At 36.4% G+C, this 22,914-nt stretch overlaps 2 protein-coding genes, 1 long non-coding RNA gene and 1 other non-coding gene across 5 annotated transcripts; 2 read left to right on the top strand and 2 right to left on the bottom strand.

Moving 5' to 3' along the window:
• Positions 1 to 5,615: 5,615 nt before the first annotated feature.
• On the bottom strand, positions 5,616 to 7,438 carry LOC113772042. Its single transcript, XR_003468462.1, has 3 exons — positions 7,114 to 7,438; positions 6,324 to 6,536; positions 5,616 to 6,245 (listed from the first exon to the last, which is right to left on the bottom strand). It is a non-coding gene; the product is annotated as an uncharacterized LOC113772042 (long non-coding RNA).
• Positions 7,439 to 7,566: 128 nt separating this feature from the next.
• TRNAF-GAA lies at positions 7,567 to 7,639 on the top strand. The gene has a single exon. It is a non-coding gene; the product is annotated as a tRNA-Phe (tRNA).
• A 547-nt stretch (positions 7,640 to 8,186) lies between these two features.
• LOC113770434 (chlorophyll a-b binding protein 13, chloroplastic) lies at positions 8,187 to 9,369 on the top strand. Its single transcript, XM_027314885.1, has 3 exons — positions 8,187 to 8,399; positions 8,502 to 8,663; positions 8,783 to 9,369. The coding sequence occupies exons 1-3, from the start codon at positions 8,280 to 8,282 to the stop codon at positions 9,290 to 9,292; spliced, it is 792 nt and encodes a 263-aa protein (XP_027170686.1). The 5' UTR covers positions 8,187 to 8,279; the 3' UTR covers positions 9,293 to 9,369.
• Positions 9,370 to 9,686: 317 nt separating this feature from the next.
• On the bottom strand, positions 9,687 to 19,752 carry LOC113770433 (myosin-2). Of its 2 annotated transcripts, none has more exons than XM_027314881.1 (24): positions 18,987 to 19,752; positions 18,467 to 18,568; positions 18,240 to 18,383; positions 17,995 to 18,145; positions 17,858 to 17,885; positions 17,563 to 17,731; positions 17,370 to 17,433; positions 17,219 to 17,232; positions 17,049 to 17,133; positions 16,392 to 16,495; positions 16,154 to 16,292; positions 15,149 to 15,267; positions 14,871 to 15,023; positions 14,698 to 14,787; positions 14,145 to 14,222; positions 13,701 to 13,859; positions 13,047 to 13,250; positions 12,353 to 12,558; positions 12,141 to 12,276; positions 11,876 to 12,005; positions 11,486 to 11,599; positions 11,297 to 11,400; positions 10,790 to 10,993; positions 9,687 to 10,508 (listed from the first exon to the last, which is right to left on the bottom strand). In XM_027314881.1, exons 1-24 carry the CDS (start codon positions 19,431 to 19,433, stop codon positions 10,089 to 10,091), a joined length of 3,564 nt encoding a protein of 1,187 aa, XP_027170682.1. In that variant the 5' UTR covers positions 19,434 to 19,752; the 3' UTR covers positions 9,687 to 10,088. The 2 variants fall into 2 exon arrangements, with proteins under 2 accessions (XP_027170682.1, XP_027170685.1); XM_027314884.1 differs by having other exon boundaries at positions 13,701 to 13,856.
• Positions 19,753 to 22,914: the final 3,162 nt, after the last annotated feature.

The raw sequence follows: 22,914 nt of genomic DNA, 5'->3' as shown, positions 1-22,914 counted from the left end.
AGATTTTAGAAATATCACGTACCTCCCCTAGTAATTGTAAAATGACAATATTAACCCTCACTTGACACATAATTCACAACATATCAAATAAATGAAGCTCAAAATTTAAAAAAAAAAGAAAAGAAAGTCACATTCTTCTTTTTCCCTTTTCTCCATCATTCTTTCTTACTCATATTTTTTGGATGACTATGCAATATTTTATTGTAAATTATAATAAATTAAATTTTGTTTATCTTTTACTTTTTGTGATTGTGATAAAGTGGGGTATGATTTATTTGCTTATTTTAGGTTGATTTTTATAATGATTGGTATAGTTTAATGGTTTGAGTAAAGGGTTGAGAAGATGTTGGAAAAAAATGTAAATTTATAGGAAATCGGTTTTGAGCATATAGAATTAAATTAATGCAAGTGTATTTCTTTTCAAATATCATTTTTATTTTTCAAATTTATATTTTTATAGGGTATAGAATTGTGATGTAGTGGTACTACAAGAAATTGCTTTTGAGGTGATGGTTTTCTTGAAATGAACAAAGTGGTTTAGGAACATTTTTATTTAGCAAGTGAAAGGGTAGTTTAGGGTTTTTAAAAATTTTGTTACACAAATAACAAAAGTAAGGGAGGTAAGTGATATTTTTAAAACCTTAGGGGTGCTAGGTGATATTAAGAGAAACCTCATGGGAGGTTTCTGATATTATCCCTTCTGATTTTCGTAATTCTTGCATTCACTGGACTCCGAATTTCCCAATGCAATATTAATAGCATTCGTTTTTTTTTTTTGTTAAAACAAGAAAAGTTCTCTTGGAAGAACAAATGCCATAACCCGCTTTTGAGCTTTAATGACTTCGGCAACTGCAGTGGCAACCTCGGACTAGCAGCTGAAGAAACTAAAATGTTCTGTTGTTCTTGCACAATTAATCCTTCGGGAATAGGTTATTTCTTTTTTGAAAGTTCAGAGATGGCATCTTCTCTCTTTTCGCTTTCCATTTTTATTTTTTTGACCGTCCTCCAAGAAAGGGGCCAGTAAATAAATCAGCTATATCTAGCTACGAAAATTAGTCAGCAGAATGAAGTTAGTCCGACTTTTGGCTTATAATTGACGTCAATTAAGTACTATATATTAATTAGCTCAAAGCTAGAACATTAGCTTATTGCGATGCATTAATCGCTCAACCTTATGGTTTCGACTTTTATTCAACTTGGGCACTTACCACCCTTGAGATTGGTTTAGTAATGGACCCAATGAATGGTCGTTCGCTAATTTTCTCATCACTAGTTTTTCCAAAATGTCTTGTTGTATAGAGTTGATCATTTTGTTTAATATTTAGGAGGTGTTTGCTTCATGTTCCGAAATTAGAATCATAAACTCTTCTATGGGTTTTGATCATTCACTCTTACATGTTTGATGTAGAAGTAGGATTAGTTTCATTCTATTAAAGAGTTAATCAATTTGAAACTCAAGTTATAAGTAGATAACTATAGAATGCCGGTCTACCAAATAATAGGTATACGAGAATCATTAACTTTGAAACTCTCTCCATCCCACTTTGATGGTTTTGATTTTTTTTTTCAAATTTTTCACACAGTTTAAGAAAAATTGATTAATTTTATTGGAAGAGTAATTCTGACCTACTATTTTTCTAAGATATCCTTACATTAATATCAGTAATATAACTAACATTTATACATTTACATTAATTGCAACAACAATATTGATGAAAAGTTGCATAATTCAAAACATAAATCAAAATGATTAACGAATAAGGTAGATTATATTCACTAATAACAAAGTGCCTTAAATGAAGGCATTTTAGAGAAGCTAAAAGTTAACTATGTTTTCAATTGAAAAGTTGACTATAATTTAGGACAAACAAAAAGAAAAAACAAGACTACTAAAATGGGACGTAGGAAGTACTTATTTCTATTCGTAATGCCTACTTACCAGGCAGCCCATTAATTTCTCTTCCATTCCCCACAAAAGAAAATGGAGTGATTATCAAAAGAGTACAAAAAATAAATGGAAATTGAGGATCATTGATTCACTAAACGTCCCTATTCAAAAGCACAAGCACCCTGAAAAGGCTGTTTTGTAGACGCCCTTCATGAATTTAAACAGCACCTGATATATAGATTAGAGTGTAACCGTAACCATTTAAAAGAAAAACAACAAATATAGCAAGAACCAAAATTATGAGTCATATGCAGGCGCAAACGATGCTATCCAATTTCTAATTAGATGTGGGGCAGTCGATTTAAGTTGCTTTAAGATCATATGCGTGTGTACTAATCTAGTAGTAATCAAAACAAATCAGTAGCAAGCTTTGTTTCTCGTACGATTAAACATTTAGAGCAGGAATATTATTATATATTTGCAGGAATATTATTATACATTTGCCATGCAAGAAAGGTGATTGTTGTGTTACTCTATATAATAGGAAATTATTTTGCATTACACCAATGAAGGAAAGGGTAATGTCGGAATAGAAAGCAGAAGGTTTGGTGCCAAGGCATCTGGTAGATTCTAGAGAGAGCGCATCCAAGAATAGGATGTAGTAAAATCAAAGATGAGGATCAGAGAAAAGGTAGGCTGAGAGAGAGAGAGAGGAGGAGGAGACAGGATAACCTGTGGGAAAAGGTCTCACTCACTCATTTTCTAATACGTTCGGAAAACTGAGGTTCGGCGCAGTTTCGTCATTCTTGTTTTTTTGTTAATCTTTTTTTTCTTGCCTGTATCGTGTACACACGGACATAACAAGTATAGTACAACTGCAATGCAGCCAATGACGGAGCCAAGGGGGCAGAGGGGGCCAAGTTTTGAGAATTTTAATTCATAATATGTAAATATGTGTGTAAAATAAAATTGGCCCCCCCTAAATTTTTTCAATTTTAGTTTATATTATGAGAGTTGATATATATATATATATATATATATATATATATATATATATGAATTAGTCATCTTTGAATGGAATTTCAATTTTGGCCCCCCAAAAAAAAAAATCCTGGCTCCGTCACTGAATGCAGCCACTTGATATTCTCCGTAGGAAAGATGGTAAGTGCCATACGATATTTGCAGATCTTGGTCTGGTTAGCAGAGGTGTGCTGCCGGGTTACACAGCTTGTTAGTATTATTACATGACAATCTCAAATCCCATCAAACTTGTATTTTATACCGGCTCCCTTTGCGACTCATCAATTACCTAACTTGCTTGTCGCCGCAAAAGTTGGTGGTGCGAGAGGTCAAGGGTTCGAACCTTGCCTTCCACAAAAGTTGTCACAATATGTGATGGTCTTCATTGACCAGCATCGAGTCCCCTCCCCCCTCTCCCCTCCTCTTTCCCCCCTAGAATAGGCTAGATTAGATTATAGAAATTCTATTGCATCGACAAAAAAAAATAAAATTACCTAACTTGCTTGTCCATCAATCCACAGAAGAAAGTATGGCACTAACCACCTGTAGATCATTGCTGGACATTTTGCGCCTTTTATAATAAGCATTTAGTATTTTGAGCTGCTAGCTTAGACAAAATTTCTATACTACTCCCTCCTCCCATTTTGATAGTCCTGTTTCTTTTTTCGTCTGTTCCAAATTATAGTCCACTTTTCAATTGAAAAATACAGTTATCTTTTAATTTCTCTAAAATATTCTTATTCAATGTAGGTTGTTATTAGTGTAAACTATCTTATTTAATATAGATTGTTAACCTACTCCATTTAATACATTTAGATTTAATGTGAAATAATGTAAAATGAGGATTGATTCTTTCTTGACCATCAATTCAAGTTTTCATGAATAATTAATATAAAGTTGTACTCTTTTTAATGTAAGGTTATTTTAGGAAGGTAGCAACCTAAATTTATTTTTTTAATAAAGTTAACTATTTTTTCTTGAACTGTATAAAAGAAAAATTAGGGCTATTAAAATGGGACGGAGGAAGTATAAAAAAAACTCTCAATTATTGATGCCTCGAGGAAAAATAATTTGGAGCACAACAAATGATGGTTGCCTTGGCTAAGCCGTAAGGTGCCTGATGAGGAATCTTTGATGTGGCACCACATTAAGTAGTAGAAGCACGCTACACGTAATTTGATCAAAACAGTGAGGGGTGTCGTTTGATTGATTATAGGGGACGGACTGCCTGAATTTTCCGGTTCTTAACTACTACTACTAGTACTAGAAAAGAAGCACATGAAATTTTGTTGGAAGGAACTACTGATGTACTAGCATGCATGATCCGATGGTGATTCAATTCTTGTCAGTTTTTCGTGATTCTGTTGAGTCACCCCTAAAATTGATTAAAATAAGAGTAGATGTAATTGATGATAATTGTCCCAAAAAAAAAAGAAAAAAAACTCCTAACAGTATTATGTAACAGCAACAACAGTGCAATCGGCCCATATTTTTTTTTATCTATATTCTATTTTATCATAATCTATCCAGGGAGGTCCAACTGGACCCGGGGCAGGTGAGGACTGAAACAACCAACCGATATTGAAGCGGCAGGATTGATGCTCTGGGAATGGATGCAGTTCCCATACTTTCTCGTGAGTATGATTAAAGGTAAGATACACGTAGTTCATAATAGCTTTAATTTTCCACTCCCACGTGGCCGCAGAAATAATTTAGAGACTCCATTCTGCGTCTCCCTGTATTTTTTTTTTCGAGCTACACTTCCTTTCTTCCAACAGTCCAAGCCCATGATATTCTATTCCTATTATATTATGTCACGGACTTGATTAGTTCAGATTTGTAAACAGGATTGGAGTATTTCTTTTCTTTCTTGACCTAATAGCTCAAGCGAATGGGGGTTTCAATTTTTTAAGGGATAACTAATTAACGATGTCATAAATCAAAGTGTTAATTAATGATTCACATCCTACTACCAAAACCACCATATAACTTTGTACGATCAAGAAGACAGGTCACTTCAGAGGCAAGTCACAAAGCAATTCCACGAGTTCGTCAAGAAGACAGGTCACAGCAAACTCCAGCTCTGTCGAAAAAGCTGGAGTTTTTCTTTCCTCTTCCATTGTGCTCAAGATCAGATTAACTTCACTGACGATTTTTCCACCATGAGAAAACAATTAGTACTTGATTAGTAGGCAACTCTCACTGGAAGGACTTGATTAGCCCATCAAGAAGGGAGGTCTAGGACTGATGTTGCTCCATTGTGAAGAGTTTAATAACAAAAAAAAATTGGATTCAACAGTCATATGGACTTCTATTACTTCTAGTAGTGGTAGAACATGATGGGCTTGCAATGCTAAACTAATTCGGATCATATAAACAATGCTCTCTCAAGTAGGCAAAGTTGTTGGTGGTCTTCCAAAACCTTTCCCCTCCCATCTATTTATTTTATTTATTTTTTTTTTTTTTAACAAAACGGTAACAATCTTCCCATCTATCAAATGACCATAATTTTGTCAATCCATTTATATTTATTTTAAAGAAACTAACTACAAATAGGCCGGTCCAACATAAATTCACGTAACCTGATCATCACCATTTTATTTTTAACCATGCAAATGCTTTCCTTTTTATGCAAATGGTCTTTTCTTGCACCATGTCTATCATAATCTAGTCGTAATATTGAAAAAGCTTACAAAAAGGGAAAAGATTGAAGAAAAGAAGTCAGATGTTGTCATCCAAAGTATTCTATTTTTCTATGCCTTGCAACGATATTTGAAATTGAGCACAAGCTTCACATACAATTGCCATAGGCATTTAGACAACTAGAATATAATCTTTGCTACATCAAAACTCCTACACTGGATTTGCTCGAAGACAAATTCCAAACTTCTGATTGCCTCCTCTAGCTTAGTTGCAATCTGGGTGCTTGTCTTGTAACACAAGTTCCCCTCAAGCTAATCTTTAGTTCTGATAGCAGCCAGCTGGTCTGGACAACTACTTGACTAGATACTTCAAAGGACCTCTGTTATTGATTTTCAATGCCTTCAGATGTAGTGGTGCTTGTTAATTTGCTTTCTACTCCTATAGAGGAGATAGAATTTGAACATTTTTAGTCCCTGAAAGGAGGCAGTAGGTGATCTTGCCGTCCAGTAATTTCACTGAAGCTTAGGAATTCTGTCCCCACTCCCTGCTTCTATAATCTTTGTCTCTTGATCTTGATACTGAACGTGGAAGCCTAGGAGAAAATTGTTCCTGTCCACATAGGTCCAAGTTTGTGCAACCCTTGCCAGACTGAGAAAATGCAGAAATCAATTCCTTAGCAGAACATAGATGGCACCTGAAAACTTTATACTCTCAGAGACACAACACTGAAAACATGGTAGCTTGAAGACAGAGAGACAATGAGAAGAATTACTTGCGGATGAGAGATGTAAAACCATTCATCATCCCTGCAGCATAGTTCAACAGAAGGAGGACGGAAATTCCAGAGTTGCCTTAGAATCACCGGGGGCGATTTTAAGCGATAATATATCACAAACTGTATATAATACTCACTTATCTTGGTAACTAGACTGACATTCTTGAGTGACATCTAATTATCTAACCGCGCTAGGGCCTCAATCTCCTCCTGCAGAATTCAGTGAGCACCACATATAAAAGCATTGTGGATTAAATTGGAAATGCAGTTAGACATGTATCCAACTCTAAAAACTATGTCTAAACTAAGTTGCTCAACAGGGTGAAAAGAAATTAGAGATTCAGGAGCACATTAAATTACTCGGGCAAGGGAATAAAGAGTAACAGAAATACATTGAAGAATATCATGAATTACATCGAAGAATATCAAGATCGACTACTAGAACGACTGCACTAACAAGGATCAAATCACTAAAACAAACAAAGAAAGGATATAATCATGAAGCCATAACATGTAAAAGATTACCAAAGAAAACTGCCGAGAGGGCTATATCAGGATCATATGGAGAACTAAGATGTTATCGTCATGATTTCAACAAAACCCCAAAAAAAAAAAAAAAACACCCGCAAGGAGCTAGAAATATTTTGAAACCACCAGAACTCATGTAAAGAATAAAAAAAAGGGAAAACTACAAAGAACACAAAAAAATCCCACTTATCAAGGATCAAGAAACAAACTTTCACCTTGACACTCAGAAAAGATGAGATTTTTGTAGACAGAAAGTTACCAGAAATCCCAGTGTTTATCTTTATCTTTGCTCATTTTACGACGACTTTCAACCCCATTTTTGTTCTTTGCTGCTCCATCACCAGTCAGAGTTGAGGAAACATGAATGCTGTTTTTTTTTCTGAAGCATTTCTTCTGACACTACCAAGTTCGTGCTACTAATATCGCTCTTGATAGTAAAGTACGGAGTAAGAGCAACGTGGAAAATGGGGGATTTTCAGACGGTTTGAATCGAATTTCTCCATTTTAACCCGATGATGATGGTGCAAGCTGCAAGGAGCTCGACTTTAGACCTTAGAGAGGGATTCTTGAATCTTGAAACGAGAAAAAAGAGACGGAAGCACGCGGTGTGCTTGGACTTTTGTCCTGTGTTGGATAAAAAGAGAAGGATGGGAATGGGATAGCTCAGTTGGAAAAGCGTCAGCTTGAAGACTGAAGACCAAAGAGAGCCAAAGCGGGGATAGCTCAGTTGGGAGAGCGTCAGACTGAAGATCTGAAGGTCGCGTGTTCGATCCACGCTCACCGCATTTTGTCAGCTGAATTTTATTTTTTTTTGAGCACTCAGCTGAATTTTTTTATATTAGACCTTTTTCAGCTGTCATTTTTCCAACCTAAAGTTTCTTGCAAAGCCATCAAAAGGCAGAATCATACCACAAGGTAAAGGTAATTCAGCATTTCCCATTTATATTTAAGGTCTAGCATATAAGAGATATTTTTCTTCTTCTTCTTCTTCTTCTTTTTAAAAAAAATTGGAATGCAACCAAGTATCCCATACTAGTTAATGCTGGTGGAATTGTGGAAGTATTTTAATTTATCTTTACTTTTTTTTATTTTGACTTATCTTTTTCCAACTGAAGTTAACTAAACACATTAAAAGCCAATTGCTAAGATAGAAATTGTGGATAGAAAGATATGAGTTGGAGATACTAATAATCTTTCGAAGCCTCCTGATTGGTGGTTGCGGAACCGCTCATGATCAGCCACCACAATTTTCATCCATGCAATCATGGCCACCCATCTTTGATTCTCAACATCGGGCAGCTGTACATAAAATTGGTACCTCTCACATTCCAAATTGTAGTTTTCACCAGATTTTCTTCCGAGACAGCTACATAAAACAGGGAACCACGCATCCTAAGGTTTAGGGGAAAATTAGCATCAACATCCATGGCAGCTGCCGCCGGCTCCAGCACCGTTGTGGTTAGAGCAACCCCATTCTTGGGGCAACCCAAAAATGCCAACCCACTTAGAGAAGTTGTCTCCATGGGCAACGGCAAATACACCATGGTATGAAGCTCTTTTCCCTATATCTACGCCTCCGATGCTTTTTCTCATTTTTCTTGAATACTTGCCTTTTGACATGTTGCCTTTGTAACAATCATGATATAGGGTAATGAACTTTGGTACGGACCGGACCGGTTGAAGTATTTAGGACCCTTTTCAGCTCAGACTCCTTCCTACTTGACTGGTGAATTTCCAGGTGACTACGGATGGGATACTGCTGGTTTATCTGCTGATCCTGAGGCTTTTGCCAGGAACCGAGCTCTCGAGGTATTCTTAACCTAAATCAAGACCATGAGAAGCTTTTATGAACATAACTATTGACCCATAATGGCTCCTGGCAGGAAAGCTCCGCACATTTAACTCTTTTGCCTTTTTTCAAACTGAAGGTTATTCACGGTAGGTGGGCTATGCTCGGAGCACTGGGATGCATCACCCCAGAAGTCCTTGAGAAATATCTTAAAGTGGACTTTAAGGAGCCAGTGTGGTTCAAAGCCGGAGCACAAATCTTCTCAGAAGGTGGGCTTGACTACCTGGGAAACCCTAACCTTGTCCATGCTCAGAGCATTCTGGCAGTGCTCGGCTTCCAAGTTGTTCTCATGGGTCTTGTTGAAGGATATAGAATCAATGGTCTTGAAGGCGTCGGAGAGGGCAATGATCTCTACCCCGGTGGCCAGTACTTTGATCCTCTTGGTCTAGCCGATGACCCTGCTACCTTTGCTGAGCTTAAGGTGAAGGAAATCAAGAATGGAAGGCTTGCAATGTTCTCCATGTTCGGTTTCTTTGTCCAAGCTATTGTCACTGGAAAAGGCCCTCTTGAAAATCTCTTGGACCATCTTGACAACCCAGTTGCTAACAATGCCTGGGTCTATGCCACCAAGTTTGTCCCCGGATCGTAAATTTTTCTTGCTTTGTCTGGACTAAAATTTGTGAATGGAAACTTGTTTATTAATTTATATTTATTTATTTTGCCCAACTATATAAAGCGATTGAGCTCATGTACCGTCACGGATCCGCAGGTCATCAATGCTTTATAGCTAGTTTTCACCTCCTTTCCCTTAAAGCTGATAGATATAACCTACTCTTCAACCGGGGCAATTCATTGAGCTACGCGGCATTTTCAAATAATTTTCTTGTGAATCATCTATCATGTTGACACTCGAAATTTGGTAAGCTACATACAATTAGAAGAGCTTGCGGTCCCTTCATTTCTCCCCTCTTACTAAAGACAGGACGGGGGGAAAATTCTCATTCCATAACAGGCTTGCGGATGCATGTTTAATCTTTTAGACGAAAAGAAATCTTTGGATTTCTGGCTTCAGCATAGAGTAAAGAACGCTTCTCGTGGGAAACAGAACCTGAAAGCAAGCCCATCAATTTACAACCACTTCCTCTTACAAGTGTTATGGGAGAGGAAACAAGGGTACATTTCTATCCTATATTTATATTTCTAGCCACAACCTACGCAGTGGTGAAGAGGTGATCAGTTACATCATGAACGATACGCTATGCACAACTAGGCTCAAACCTAATATCCGGAAAAGGGACGAAATGGAAGGAAATCACCAAGCAAATTGATCCTTCCAAAAAGCGACCAATAATATACACACACAAGCACCTCTTCCGCGTTCAACCTACGAGAAAGGTAACTGAAAAGTAACTCCCACCTAGAAATCTTTACAAGGCTGAAGGCAGCTAAAGCTGAAATCTGCTCTTCTTTATCCACCATTTTCGGTTTCTTTTCTCACCCTCTAAATGCCCATGCTTTTGAAGTCTTGACTTTGCCTCCCTTAACCGCGCCTTATAGTCTTTCTTCCACGCCTCAAACCTGTGTTTCAGTCTCCGGTATTCTTCGCCAGGGTTCTGCCCTGACTTGACTTCAACTATTGCTTTGGCATCCTCGTCAAAAATTTGCTTCCTATTTTCAAATTCTTTCGCAAGGTGACCGACTGAATTTAATCCGCCATTAGCTTCCCCACCAGGAGTTCGAGCTCCTCCGGACATTGTGTCCTCAGAATCGTAATAGCGAGGAGATGTAAGACCATCAAGCCTTCCAGCTGGTTGAACTGCTGTATGGTCAGCACCAAGACTCTTCTTGGCTGCAGCCAGACTCACCTGCATTGAGAAAGACATAGGTACCAAGGCAAGTAAGAAACAGCATAATTTTGGAATTTAAGTCAACAAGTAAATATAACTTGTCGCTAAGGAATGTTGATGTATAACACCACCAGGATTCACATGTCAAACTTCAAATGGAGATTTCATTTTCTTTCTTCAGCTACTGCTAGCATGTTGCAAACACTCTTACAAAGAAGCACAGCAGTAGAGGAAAATGTATCATTTACTCTAAAAAGCATGCAAGATTTTGCAAGGAACGCACTAACATAGAAACTCACTTGCAAGGATGCCATCTGTTTTTGCCATGTATCCTCCATCGCTTTCATTTTGGCTTCATACTCCAACCAACGCACCTCAAACTCCTGTACTTGCTCTCTCAGTGCAGCATTTTCCGTTTCCTTCTTCCCTAGGTTTACCTCTGCCATGAGCACACGCCTTTGAAGCTCTTCCACCACTGAAGGTAAATTCTCTTGCGCTAGGCCCTGATAAACAACAGTACTTCAAATTTACAATGCAATTCTCAGAATTGGAAATATTTTTAGTATTTCAAATATACAAGGAAGTCAAAATCTGATCAAATTAATACACAGACATTCCTGTAATTCCCTGAAAAGCAAAATGCAGATAGTGTTTCTGGATCATCCACATGGTATTTTATGATGTAGGTTGAATGTGTAAAAGTCAAACTTAGCAAAACTTTCTCAACAATTATGTCACCCATTGTGTCTTACTACGAGAATGAAACTAGTCAAGGTTGTAGCTTTAAAGTAGCATAAAGAGAGTACCATCACTTCTGAAAACTTCTTTCCTCGCCTTCGTTTATCAAAAATCATCATTTTTGAATTCCGCAGACGATCAATATTCCTTCTAGCCAACCACCCGCGGATTACTGCACCAAAATGCTTATAAGAATTGGATATCCACTTAATTTATAAACTACTAACCTGCTTAATATATACAAAATAAAAGTTTACCTGATTGTATTTGCACAACTGCCACCAGCTGCTCCTCAAACTTACTCTCAGCTACCTGCTTGCTCAAGTTAACAAGAACATCATACTCCTTTCTAGCAATTTCGCCACGAACAACTGCAAGAAAAACATTAAATGTCACTTCAAATGTAAGGCATACTGGTCCAGGAAGCTTGACAAATACACAGCATTTGCAGGACCAAAAGCAATTGTAGTATGTCTAACAAATTCAGATATGATTCTGATTTCGAATAAGTGACTTTCAAGTTTGACAGGCCTCAGAAGAAAATCCAATATGGCACAAAATTAAATTCTCTAAACAGAATTTCTTGTGCAGTGTCATTTCAAATGGATCACAAATGAACTTAGAAAATACTTTGACAGCTTCCTTACATGATTGCAATGCAGTTACTCCTTGTTTGAGATCATGGAAGTGGCGACGAGCCCGATGAGCACGAAAACACTTCTGCACCTCAAGAGTACCTTGAAGAACCTGTTTTCTTGTGTCTTCCAGCACACCAATCTGCATTGCAGCAGGACAAAAATGTTGAGGCGAAGTAATCAAAGAGAATTGTGTCCAAAACGCTTCTGCACGACTCTAGAGCAGGTTTTCAAACCTAGAAGCACATGAAGAACCTCACAATAGTCTATAACTTACCTGACCCGCTCGAAAAAATAATTTTGTATAGCCAACTTGGTACATTTCAGGAAGGACACCGAATTGCTGCAGAATAGCAACTGATGAACTCAAAGGATCTTGGCTTTCACTATCCTCCGGAAGTAGGAATCCGTACCTAAAATCCACACAAGCATATATGAACAAGTTCTTAAAATTAACAAGCAAAGAGAAAATTAATACCCCACTTTTACCTTCTCGAGAAATCTTGATGTGTAATTCGAGTAGGATATCCAGATCTTGAGATCCGAACAACCTCTAGAACCCCACAGCATCTAAGTTGATCCAAGACAAGGTCCTTGTCGTAAATGCCAGGAAGCTGCTTATTGTTTGGTTTTATGCAGCGAATGAAATGTGGAGTCGTGTTCTCCAACTGCTGCATTAATTTAAACAACTGACCCTACAAGCAGAAATAAAACTCATGAAGTATTTTGCTTTAAAAGACTAGTCGAATATCAGTCATGCGAATTTAGTTTTGAAAAGTCCTTATGGCATAAATTTTTTTTGCCATTATATAACAATAACTTTTGGGAAAAAAAAATCATTGCTTTGTTCCGCGATGTCTTTTCTAGATCTTCTGGCCCTAATAATTTTAGCGTTGGCACTTGGCAAAAGGGGCCAATTCTTGGGGAAGTTTTCTATGAATTTGCTTATAATGAGATCGGAAAGCAGCTGTGAAATGAAATCATGCATATCTGCAGCGAAGATGGAACCAACTTCCAATTCCCTTTCAAAATAGACTTTGCTCAAAATGTCAAAAGTGTGTCACTCTTTTTTAATTGACGTTTGTGTAGCCAATGGCAGTAAACAATTAAAGCATGATTAGAATACTGGAAAAGCCATTATGTTATTTCCCCCTTTTTGCTAGGTGGCGGCATGACTATTTACCTTGAACTTAGTGCCAACACTTTGCTTCTGTGAACCCAAAGCTCCTGACTGCTCCAACGGACTAGCAGTTTTTGGTAATACATTAAGAACTGAAGAGGCAAACAACTTAGAAAGATGCCCGCTACAAGAGGAAAGCAGTTGGATTGTGTCAGAGTGGATGGGATCTCTGTTCTTCTCCAGAAAACCATTAGTGTCATAAAGAACCTACAGAAAACGACTATAGTTAGGCTAGCAAAGCATACCATCAGCCTTCAAGAACAGGGATTGAGCAAGCCGACATAGAATGTCTTCCCAATTCTCATAAGAATATTCATGCGTTAGGTATTAAAGCACCAAAGTAGCACCACATGGTATGATGGCATACCACCAGTTTTTAAGAAAATAAAAGCTTCAATGTGCACTGGAAGCAAATGATAAGATAAATACGCTTTGGAAATAGACATTACTATGCGTCAAGTACTCGTCAATCAATAACTACATACTGAACCCTACACAAATACTGCTCAGAAAACACCATGGAAACAAAAGATATCTTGTGGGCCCAGCTTCAAGTTTGTGTTTCAATTACTAATTGGGAAAACTCTCCTTATCACAAGTTCAAAAGTGTTTTTAATAATTACTATCATGATGATCATGGCTATAAGCAACACTAACCTCTCCAGCATAATGGCGAATGATGAAGGCACCGCCTCTTTCTCCTTTAAAGCAACGATTAGCATCCAAGTGCTGCTTAAGTTTATCAGCCAAGGTTAAATCGGTAGCCTTTGGAAAATTTGACTCCTCATCCAATAGAGATATCAGCCCAATAGGCTTCTACACAAGATGTTGCACTGAATTATGAAAACGTCAAATCGAAAAGGTTCTGTTTAAACAAAGTATATCTGTGACACCATACCCCTAAGTAATTCATAGGATACTTGTGTAATTTTGTCATAATGGTTCTCTCTTGTATATTCTATATATATAAATATAAGTTTTAATCAGCCAATCACGATGATGGCAAAAGACGTTTTACCAGTTTGTAAACATTTTCGTGTATGCATTTGCAGCCTTTAAAATTCCTAAAGACAGGATATCATAATGGGAGGAAGAACATACCTTCTCAAAGAGGTTCAAACACTCATGGTTGTCCTCAAATTCTACCTTTGTCCAATCAATGCCATCCAATTCATACTCCTACACAAAAACAAGATGCTTGGGATGTCACATTCGATCACATGGATTTTAGTAACGATGATCCTGTTTTCAGATCAATATAATAGTTGGAACAAGGAGACTAGCGAAAAGAGAAAATTTTCCAGTCAGATTAAATATTGTGATTCTGCAGAAATCATTTACTTGAGAAGATATCATAGAATAGAGTCCATAAATCTAGTGCAGAAAGTTATGTAGCAGCAATTTCTTTATCCAACATCAGTCTTTCAAGTTCAGCAATGAGCAACAATGTTTTCAATATTCATAAAACAGACAAAAAGATAAATGTCCAACCCCTGTGAGACTCCACTGGCTGCATGTTTCTGGAAAATAGAAATCTCTAACTTTTACTATGACACGGCATTTGATATTTTCATATAAATAGATATACGAAAAATATAAAAATAGGGAATTCCTGTCTGCAAGAAAAACAATAACCTAGGTTTGAGAAGCTTACCTCCTGCTCAAGTTTAAATAGATGTCGATTAAAATGTTGCTGCAATCTCTCATTTGCATAGTTTATACACAGTTGTTCAAAACTATTTTTCTGTAAATAAAATGTGATAGTGTCATCTATCCACACAGCCTTATCATATCATAACAGCAACAGACTGATCAATTGTTATTTACCTTGAATGATTCAAATCCATATATATCTAAAATACTTATGGATCTCCCAGTACGGTGTTTGCCCATCGCAAGTGAATGATTGATCTCATCCACAAGCCAGTCAAACAAACTTGAATAGATAAACTTCGCCAAAGCATCTCTTGTATCAATTGCCTATGACAAAAATCAGTACAGTGAGTACAGGCTGATAGTTGAAAGCAAGCAAGATGTCAAATTTTTGGTGCACGAATATAACAAATGAATGGTATGCAAAACATGCATGCAAGAATCATATACACCTGCTGGAGTGTTAATCTTTTGGCCACACTGTCCTTGCCTGCTTGTATTTTACGAGTCGATAAAGTTAGCATGAGGTCCTGGGCATTGCAACCAATCAAGCTAGCTGCATTGGTTACAGCTGCAATATGGGGAGGGGGGAAATAACAAGAAGGTCAATTTCAATACCCACATGCAATGACTATTAAGAAAATATCTGCACACCAACCAAAAGTTACGCCAATATCAAGTTAAACAGTACTGCTCAATCACATATCTGTCATATGGAATAGAAATGAGAAAAGGAGCAGGGAAATGACACACATAAAATCTGTATCTTAAGCTCAAGGAACACACAAAACTAGAAATGATTTTTGGTCATCTCCAAGAATGTCAGAATAGTAGAGAAACAAGAAGCAGACGAGAAATGTGAAATATCTAGGAGTGAATATCCAACCATTAATAGGAAGCAAGAGTAAGAGTGATGAAGTTTCTGGCCAGGATTAGCTACTACGTTGTAAAATAACAATTTCGAAGAAGATCACATGTTTCTAGTGTGAAGTACCAATTCATCCAAAAACTGTAAATCTTGATAAGGACACTAGCATAATTTCTCCAAACAACTATCCCTAGATTAATTAACAATTCTCAAAAATACACTTGCAAGGCTTCCACACCAAATTCAAATGAGAATAACCCAAATAACCAGAAGGCATACCGAGAATCAAAGCAATGCACTTCTACAACAAAAGTCTCTAAAGGTCAGCAACTCAAATACTATATTGTTTAGGCCAAAAAAAAAAAAAAAAGAACTAAATAAGTGCTAGAGAAGTTGATTTCTTCAAACTTCTGAGCCAGTATGAAAGTGTATACATATGGCATGCAGTGCGCCAGAGGTGCCAAAATATCACTAACACTTTAAAACAACCTATTTATCCAACTTCTCGTTCAACAAGTAAAAGAACAAAAAGAAACCTAAGTGCTAAGGAGATAATCATATGCAAAACCAAGTCTTTAATGCAGCTTACCTTCATTATCCACTACCTCAATATGATTTTCATTGTCAATGACTTGAAATGATATGTTGCCCAACCATAATACTGCAGCAAGCATCTCAAAAATCTGTTCTTGACTTTCCTTGTGAATTCTAAGGGTATTGAAGGCTTCCTGGTAGGCAACAAAAGTCCTACAAGGATTAGCAAGATAAACATGAAGAGAAACATACAGATACAAACCATAAGGCGCATTTCTGTTGGTACAAAATACCTTGAGCGACTCAAATTTGTGAGCATCAACAACATCATGAATAGCCAAGCAGCCACTCTGATTGAGATAGTTGTATTCCTTCGCCTCTTTTAACTTGAGTCTCTCTGGAGAAACCAAAAACAATTTATTGCTACTGAGAAAAAATGATTTTCATGAACCAAAATGTAGAGCCAAAAAGATCAAATATTTCTGGACGTTAAAGGGATAATTCTATCACAGTTCATATTAAAAAGTTCATCCTTATACAACCAAGAAACTAGGGAGGAAACTTCCACATCAGTACAAAATCCGCCTCAAAAAAAAAAACCGAGTTCCATACGACCTAGCATCCAGCAGAAAGTTCTAAGTGGGGAAAGAACATATATGATTTATGATTTTGACAAAAATAGCAGCAACCATGCAGTCCATGACTTTACAAAAATTGCAATCTCAACTTTTTGAGAAAGGTCTACACATACTCAACCAAACAAACAAACACACAGTTTAAACAACAATAGCTCAACTATCATTGCCTGAAATAGCACAAAGGTTCTAAATGGCAACTATTTACATTTAGATATAACATGCTACTTTGACCAAAATAAACCCCAAAGTCACATAAAATGAACAGGTAATAGGAAAAGTATGCAGAGAAACAAGAAACTATGAGAAACAAACCTCTGAGACTTGGAGGAGCTCCAGCACAAAGCTGGTAAAAGATATGGTATGACCTCTCACCACGAGCCAGCTGAACCACTCTTGACTGCTTGATTTGTTTTCATGAAATTAGTCAACCAGACGAAACAAAGTAAAGAAAATTATAAAATAAGATGCAAGAGAAAACCTACCTTTTCCAGTAGATCTATCCAACACATCAGAAGTCACCATATGGCATCACAAAGGTTTTCCAAATGAACCAAGTTAGTGAATACTCTGAAAAGTTATTTTATAAAGGGTATTAGATGAAAGTTTGCAACTTGCCAAGATAAGGATGCTTACAGGTCTGTATTTCAGCACCGCATATTTTTCCCACTGCACTGAAGTGAATTTCAATTAACTTCCCCTGCACCACATAAGAAATATGTGAAGCATACTGGAACTGCTCAAGTATGTCCAAAATCCCAAATAAACCCCGAATACGTTTCATCCCAGAATATAAAATAAAATAGAATAAAAGGATGAAGAAACTAACAAATCTGCTGGAATTGTCATTCCTGGATGTTCTAGCATTCCCAAATGCCTCCAAAATACAGCTTGTCTGCAGGACTTCACACTCTATCCCACTGCTGCCTCCTCCAAGAGCAGCCAGGTATTGCATCGCAATTTTTGCTGTTTCTGTCTTCCCTGCCCCACTCTCGCCACTATAGAATGAAATTTGAAAGAGAAGCTTATCTCCATATAACATATTAAACTAAGCTTGAAATGATACAAAAGGCGAACAGGGTAAGTAACACAAGTGACGAATCAAAGAACATACTGCCACGAACCTGATGATAATGGACTGGTTTACTTCATCTGCAGGAGATAGAGAAGTGTAAAAAGGGGAATTGAAGTGAGTATTTTAGTCAGAAAAGGTATAACCAGACACAACTGCTCTACCAAATTTCCAGCTATTAGGTGTCACCTCTCATCATTTCATTGTAAGCAGTGTCTGCAATTGTATAAACGTGAGGGCTGTCTACGAGATTTTGCCTGTAAGCTGTAATAGAATCATCACCATAAAGCTGGACATTTTTGAAGGGGTTTATTGCAATTAAAACAGGCCCTGCTTTGCTCTACAAGAACACAAACACAAGATTATTGTAGTGTAGTATATACAAAAGAACACAGCGGACATCTGAAATAAATTTTTGCAGCAATATAACTTACATATACGATGTCACGTGAAAATCTATACTGAAGATTATGAAGAACTGATGGTTCGTTTAAATAACTAAGCTGTATAAGATCGTCCACACCTTCAAGAATATCAGGATTTGCAGGTAAAAGCTCTCCAATTGGAACAGACAGAACCTGCAGAAGAATAGCTACCCAGTTCATTTCTGCCCTATTACAAGATCAGTCACTCTAAAAAAATCTAAAATACTTGAACTTACACTTCCGTCTGAAAGCAAAACAGAAGCTTTCTCTCCTATAGTGGACTGAATTTGTCCTAACTCCCATTGCCTGTTTCGTAGACGACACCAGACGCGAAGCTTCTGAAATGATAAAGCTCTATTACATAAGCATCTGTCCACCAATTCTATCTTGTATAGAGAACAACATTGCGACCATGCTATTTCATTCCTTGCAGCATAAAAATATGATATCTCACTTAAGTTTTAATTGGAATGCCGAACTCCATGCCTAAAACCTGACCCGTAACACTCCTCCACCAAAAAAAAAAAAAGTATAAAGGTAGCCTGATAACCAATACCCGGCATGAATGCTTCACAAAAAATCGCAGAGTGACAAATGAAATAGGCATTTCATATCTCATGTTCATACATCAAGAATTGATAGGTAAAATACTCGATCTTGTTCTTTTCCGAACTCCAAAACCCAGCATACAGTAAGCAAAAACCATTAAAAAATAAATATATTAGATAAAAATGAAATATTTTTCTTTTTTAGCACCTTTTTGATGAAATAACCAATGTTATCATCCCAGTCAGATTCCCTAAACCTCGGCAACGATCCTGGGGCCGAATTGGCCAGATTTGCACCATCATTTCTTTCCAACCTCTCTTCGCCACCCTTCAGCTCCGCCACCTCAGCATATGGAGATTCACTGGGCTCCTTGGCCTTAGCTTTTTTCGTACCAAAACTATTATTCCCCCTAAATCCTTTAGGATTATTGTGTCCTTTTTTCAAATTCCCAGCTTCAAGATTCTCCCCCGTTTCAAAACTGCTGGGCAACGGCCGTTTTGCCGACGGCAGCCGAGCCCTGGCAGTCGCCTTTGGCCGAGCCGGAAGAGCCGGCGGCATGTCTTTCGGCTTCTCGTTCTCGTCTCTTCGCCGGAGAGAATCCAGCATCTCCTCCAGCGAACTCCTCGCAATTGAATTCGGCGAAACTGCCAGCATTTTTTCGAACTTTGAGGGAAAATCTGAAGATAAACCGCCAGAATTTCAAAATTCTCTTTCCTAAATTAGCAATTGAACAATGTCAAAGGCGACATTGTTCAAAACATAATTCTAAAACCCTAATTCTGATCACAATTCAAGCGAACTATATCGAAAACGACGCAGTTTCGTGAATTAAGACCCAATTTAAAATGCTGCAACGTCACGAAACGTGAAAACAAAGCCTGCCAAAAGTGAGAAGAAATAATGCAGCTCTTCAGCTGTTATACAGCTTTAATTTCAAGGGAACCCCCCAAAAAAAAAAGTGAATTTGTTGTGCGAAACAACCGAAAATGTATGAAAACGAAGCCTGAGGAAAACTTTTTGCTTTTTGTCTAATATATTCACAAAAGTGATATCTGAATAGTTATATTATTGTTTTGTTTTCGCCTTTGTAGAAATGAAAAACTCTGAGGTTAATTAAGGTTTTTCATTTTTTCCCGGTTGATGATGAAGAAACAATTGAACAAAGCTTTTTTCAGGTGTTTGAAGTTTAAAGGCAGAAAGATGAATTTCTCTCTCCTTCGAAGATTTTTGGGGTGTTTTTTTTTGAACGAAAAAAGGAAAAAGAAAAAAGAAAAAAAATGAGAAGATGGTATTATCTGTTTGTTGGTTTGGGAATTTGAAACTTCTCCAGGACAGGTAGATTTTGAAAACCGTTTAGATCTGATAAGGGAATAAAATATTAAGAACATATTTTGAATTTATGAACCACAATTAAAAAATAGAGGCGCCTGAATCCTTCTGTTAGAAAAGTGGCTGGCGGGTGGATAATGCTCCAATAGTCGAACCTTTTGGTATTTATTTGGTCTACAGTATTGGGATGTTGTAATTACCAATACTAGTGTGAATACCCGTGCTATGCACGGTGCCTACATTATTAAAAAAAATTACAATCTATAGAAAAATTTAAAAATAGTAAAATATTATAATCACGGGCACATGAAAATATATTTAAAAAAATGAAACTTTGTAACAATAGTTCAATATATGATAAAAACATCTCCATTATTTATAAACGATCATTTCGATGAAGGTTGGATCCTGAAAAAAAATAGAAATCTATATCATAAATTGAGCGACATAAAGGTCCAATTAAATATAATTGAATATTTAATTTGATAAGTAAATGAAATACTTACAGACATTTTGCCTTTGATTTGATAATCTTCTACGAAGGTGTGAACATTCTTCACACCAGTCAGTTCTGAGTACGAACGCCGGTATTGGGGGTTTAATTAATTCTGTTATTTTTTGTGGAGTTCGCACTATAAATGAGAATGCACGATTTTTGCATGAATTAATGTGTTGGTCGAACAATGCACCTCCATTTTTCTAACAATTAAAAGCATACATAGTTCAAAATTATCTTTTGTTTTAGACAGTTTGTAAATAATATTGTGTAAAAAAATATACATATAAAGGTCCAATTAAATATAATTGAATATTTAATTTGATAAGTAAATGAAATACTTACAGACATTTTGCCTTTGATTTGATAATCTTCTACGAATGTGTGAACATTCTTCACACCAGTCAGCTCTGAGTACGAACGCCGGTATTGGGGGTTTAATTAATTCTGTTATTTTTTGTGGAGTTCGCACTATAAATGAGAATGCACGATTTTTGCATGAATTAATGTGTTGGTCGAACAATGCACCTCCATTTTTCTAACAATTAAAAGCATACATAGTTCAAAATTATCTTTTGTTTTAGACAGTTTGTAAATAATATTGTGTAAAAAAATATACATATAAATAATGTATACCTTTGTTTTTAAATCTCTAAGATAAGAAGTATCACAACGAAACATGAATCTGCATGCCTGTCTTGAAGAGCGAAGTATAGTACCGAAACTTGTAAACAATGGAAACAACAATCATATTATAATATTGAAAATATTAGTAATAATTGAAATTACGATGAAAATGTCAATATTCAAAGAATAAATAGTACCGAAACTTCTATTTTGATACATAAGATTACTGTCCATAAGATTACACATAAAAAATATATTAATTTTTAGGTGCCATTGTCTCATATGTTCTCCTAAGCAATGTTTTGCAAGATTCTTAGGTGCCATTGTCTCATATGTTTTTGCATTATGAAATTTTTTTTTTTCTCTTGTATCGTTTCAACATTTATGTCTTTTTCATTCAACTTTTTCAGCAAAATTTACAACTAATCCAATTTAAGCAGCCAAAGGACATGTAATGCAGTAAGACACTGCCAAAAAAAAAGAACCAAAACACAAAAAACGAACCTACCCGCTAATAGTAATCTCTTAATGTCAATTTTCAGAAACATCTTATTTCAAAGAAACGAAGAAACTCCAAAGATCATAACTCATAATTAATAGTACTACTATTTTTCGTGATCAGAATTAATAGTACTACATCAATATGCTACCATATTAACAGTTTGGGGGAAAACCTACTTAAGTCACATCATGAGCACAACTCATGATATGATCAGTTTTTCAGCCATAATGTGGGACGTAGTATACTTTTAGGAATTACTCATTATCTTTGTCAAATTTAAAGGATTATAGTGAAGCACTTTAAGCATGATCTTCCACCCAAAACTTCTGCAATAAATGCAAACTGCATTCCTTGTTCAGTATAATGTTTCAGTTAATTCACATTACCTTACTTTTATATTTTTTTCAAAAGAAAAAAAGAATGTTACATTAGTCCCTCGTCAGTTTTCCAAGCTATTTGTCTCTAAGTCTGGATAGTCACTCGAGGTGACTGGAGAAAATATCTTAATCTCCATTTTTGTTCTAAACTTTTAGCGCTTTGTGCGTAGAAATAATAGCATTAATGAAAAAATATTTAGGTAGACATTTAATGAAAAAATAACGTTTTCCCTAATCAAAGTTATGACCATGTTCCAAGACTAATCTGATTAATTACTAATACAATGAGAACTATATGTCTAAATGCCTAAACTCACATAAAAACCATAGTACCATACTTTATTGATTGAGCCAGCAAGCATTAGTATGGAAACAACAATAATATTACAATATTGAGAATATTATTAATAATTGAAAATACAATGAAAATATCAATATCAAAAGAATAAATAGTACTGAAACTTCTAATTTGATTGGCGTGGCGTTTGAGTCGGTGTAGTCGAGATTTTATCCATCGTAGTTGATGTGAGATTTCTCTTTCGTCGACGCAAAGTTGTTGGAACTGTTTCAATTCTTGTGCGGGACCGTTGTGGCGTCCTCTTCGTTTGTTAGCAGATGTTTCCTCCTTTGCAATCTTGCGTGTTTGAAATTTAGGCATTATTGACATGCCTGTAAACGACCATGTTCCATTATGAAGTTAATTTGAGAGGTTCGAGAAGGAAGTTGATTGGAAGGGTTTTAAGAGTAATTTCCAAAAGTAATACCAAGTATATTGTTGCTCCATGGCAGTTGGAAAAGATCATG

This window comes from Coffea eugenioides, chromosome 5 (assembly GCF_003713205.1).
Source record: "Coffea eugenioides isolate CCC68of chromosome 5, Ceug_1.0, whole genome shotgun sequence".
In the NCBI taxonomy this organism is placed as follows: domain Eukaryota; kingdom Viridiplantae; phylum Streptophyta; class Magnoliopsida; order Gentianales; family Rubiaceae; genus Coffea; species Coffea eugenioides.
The sequence above is the reverse complement of the archived record's forward strand: the minus strand, read 5'-3'. Positions and strand labels throughout refer to the sequence as shown.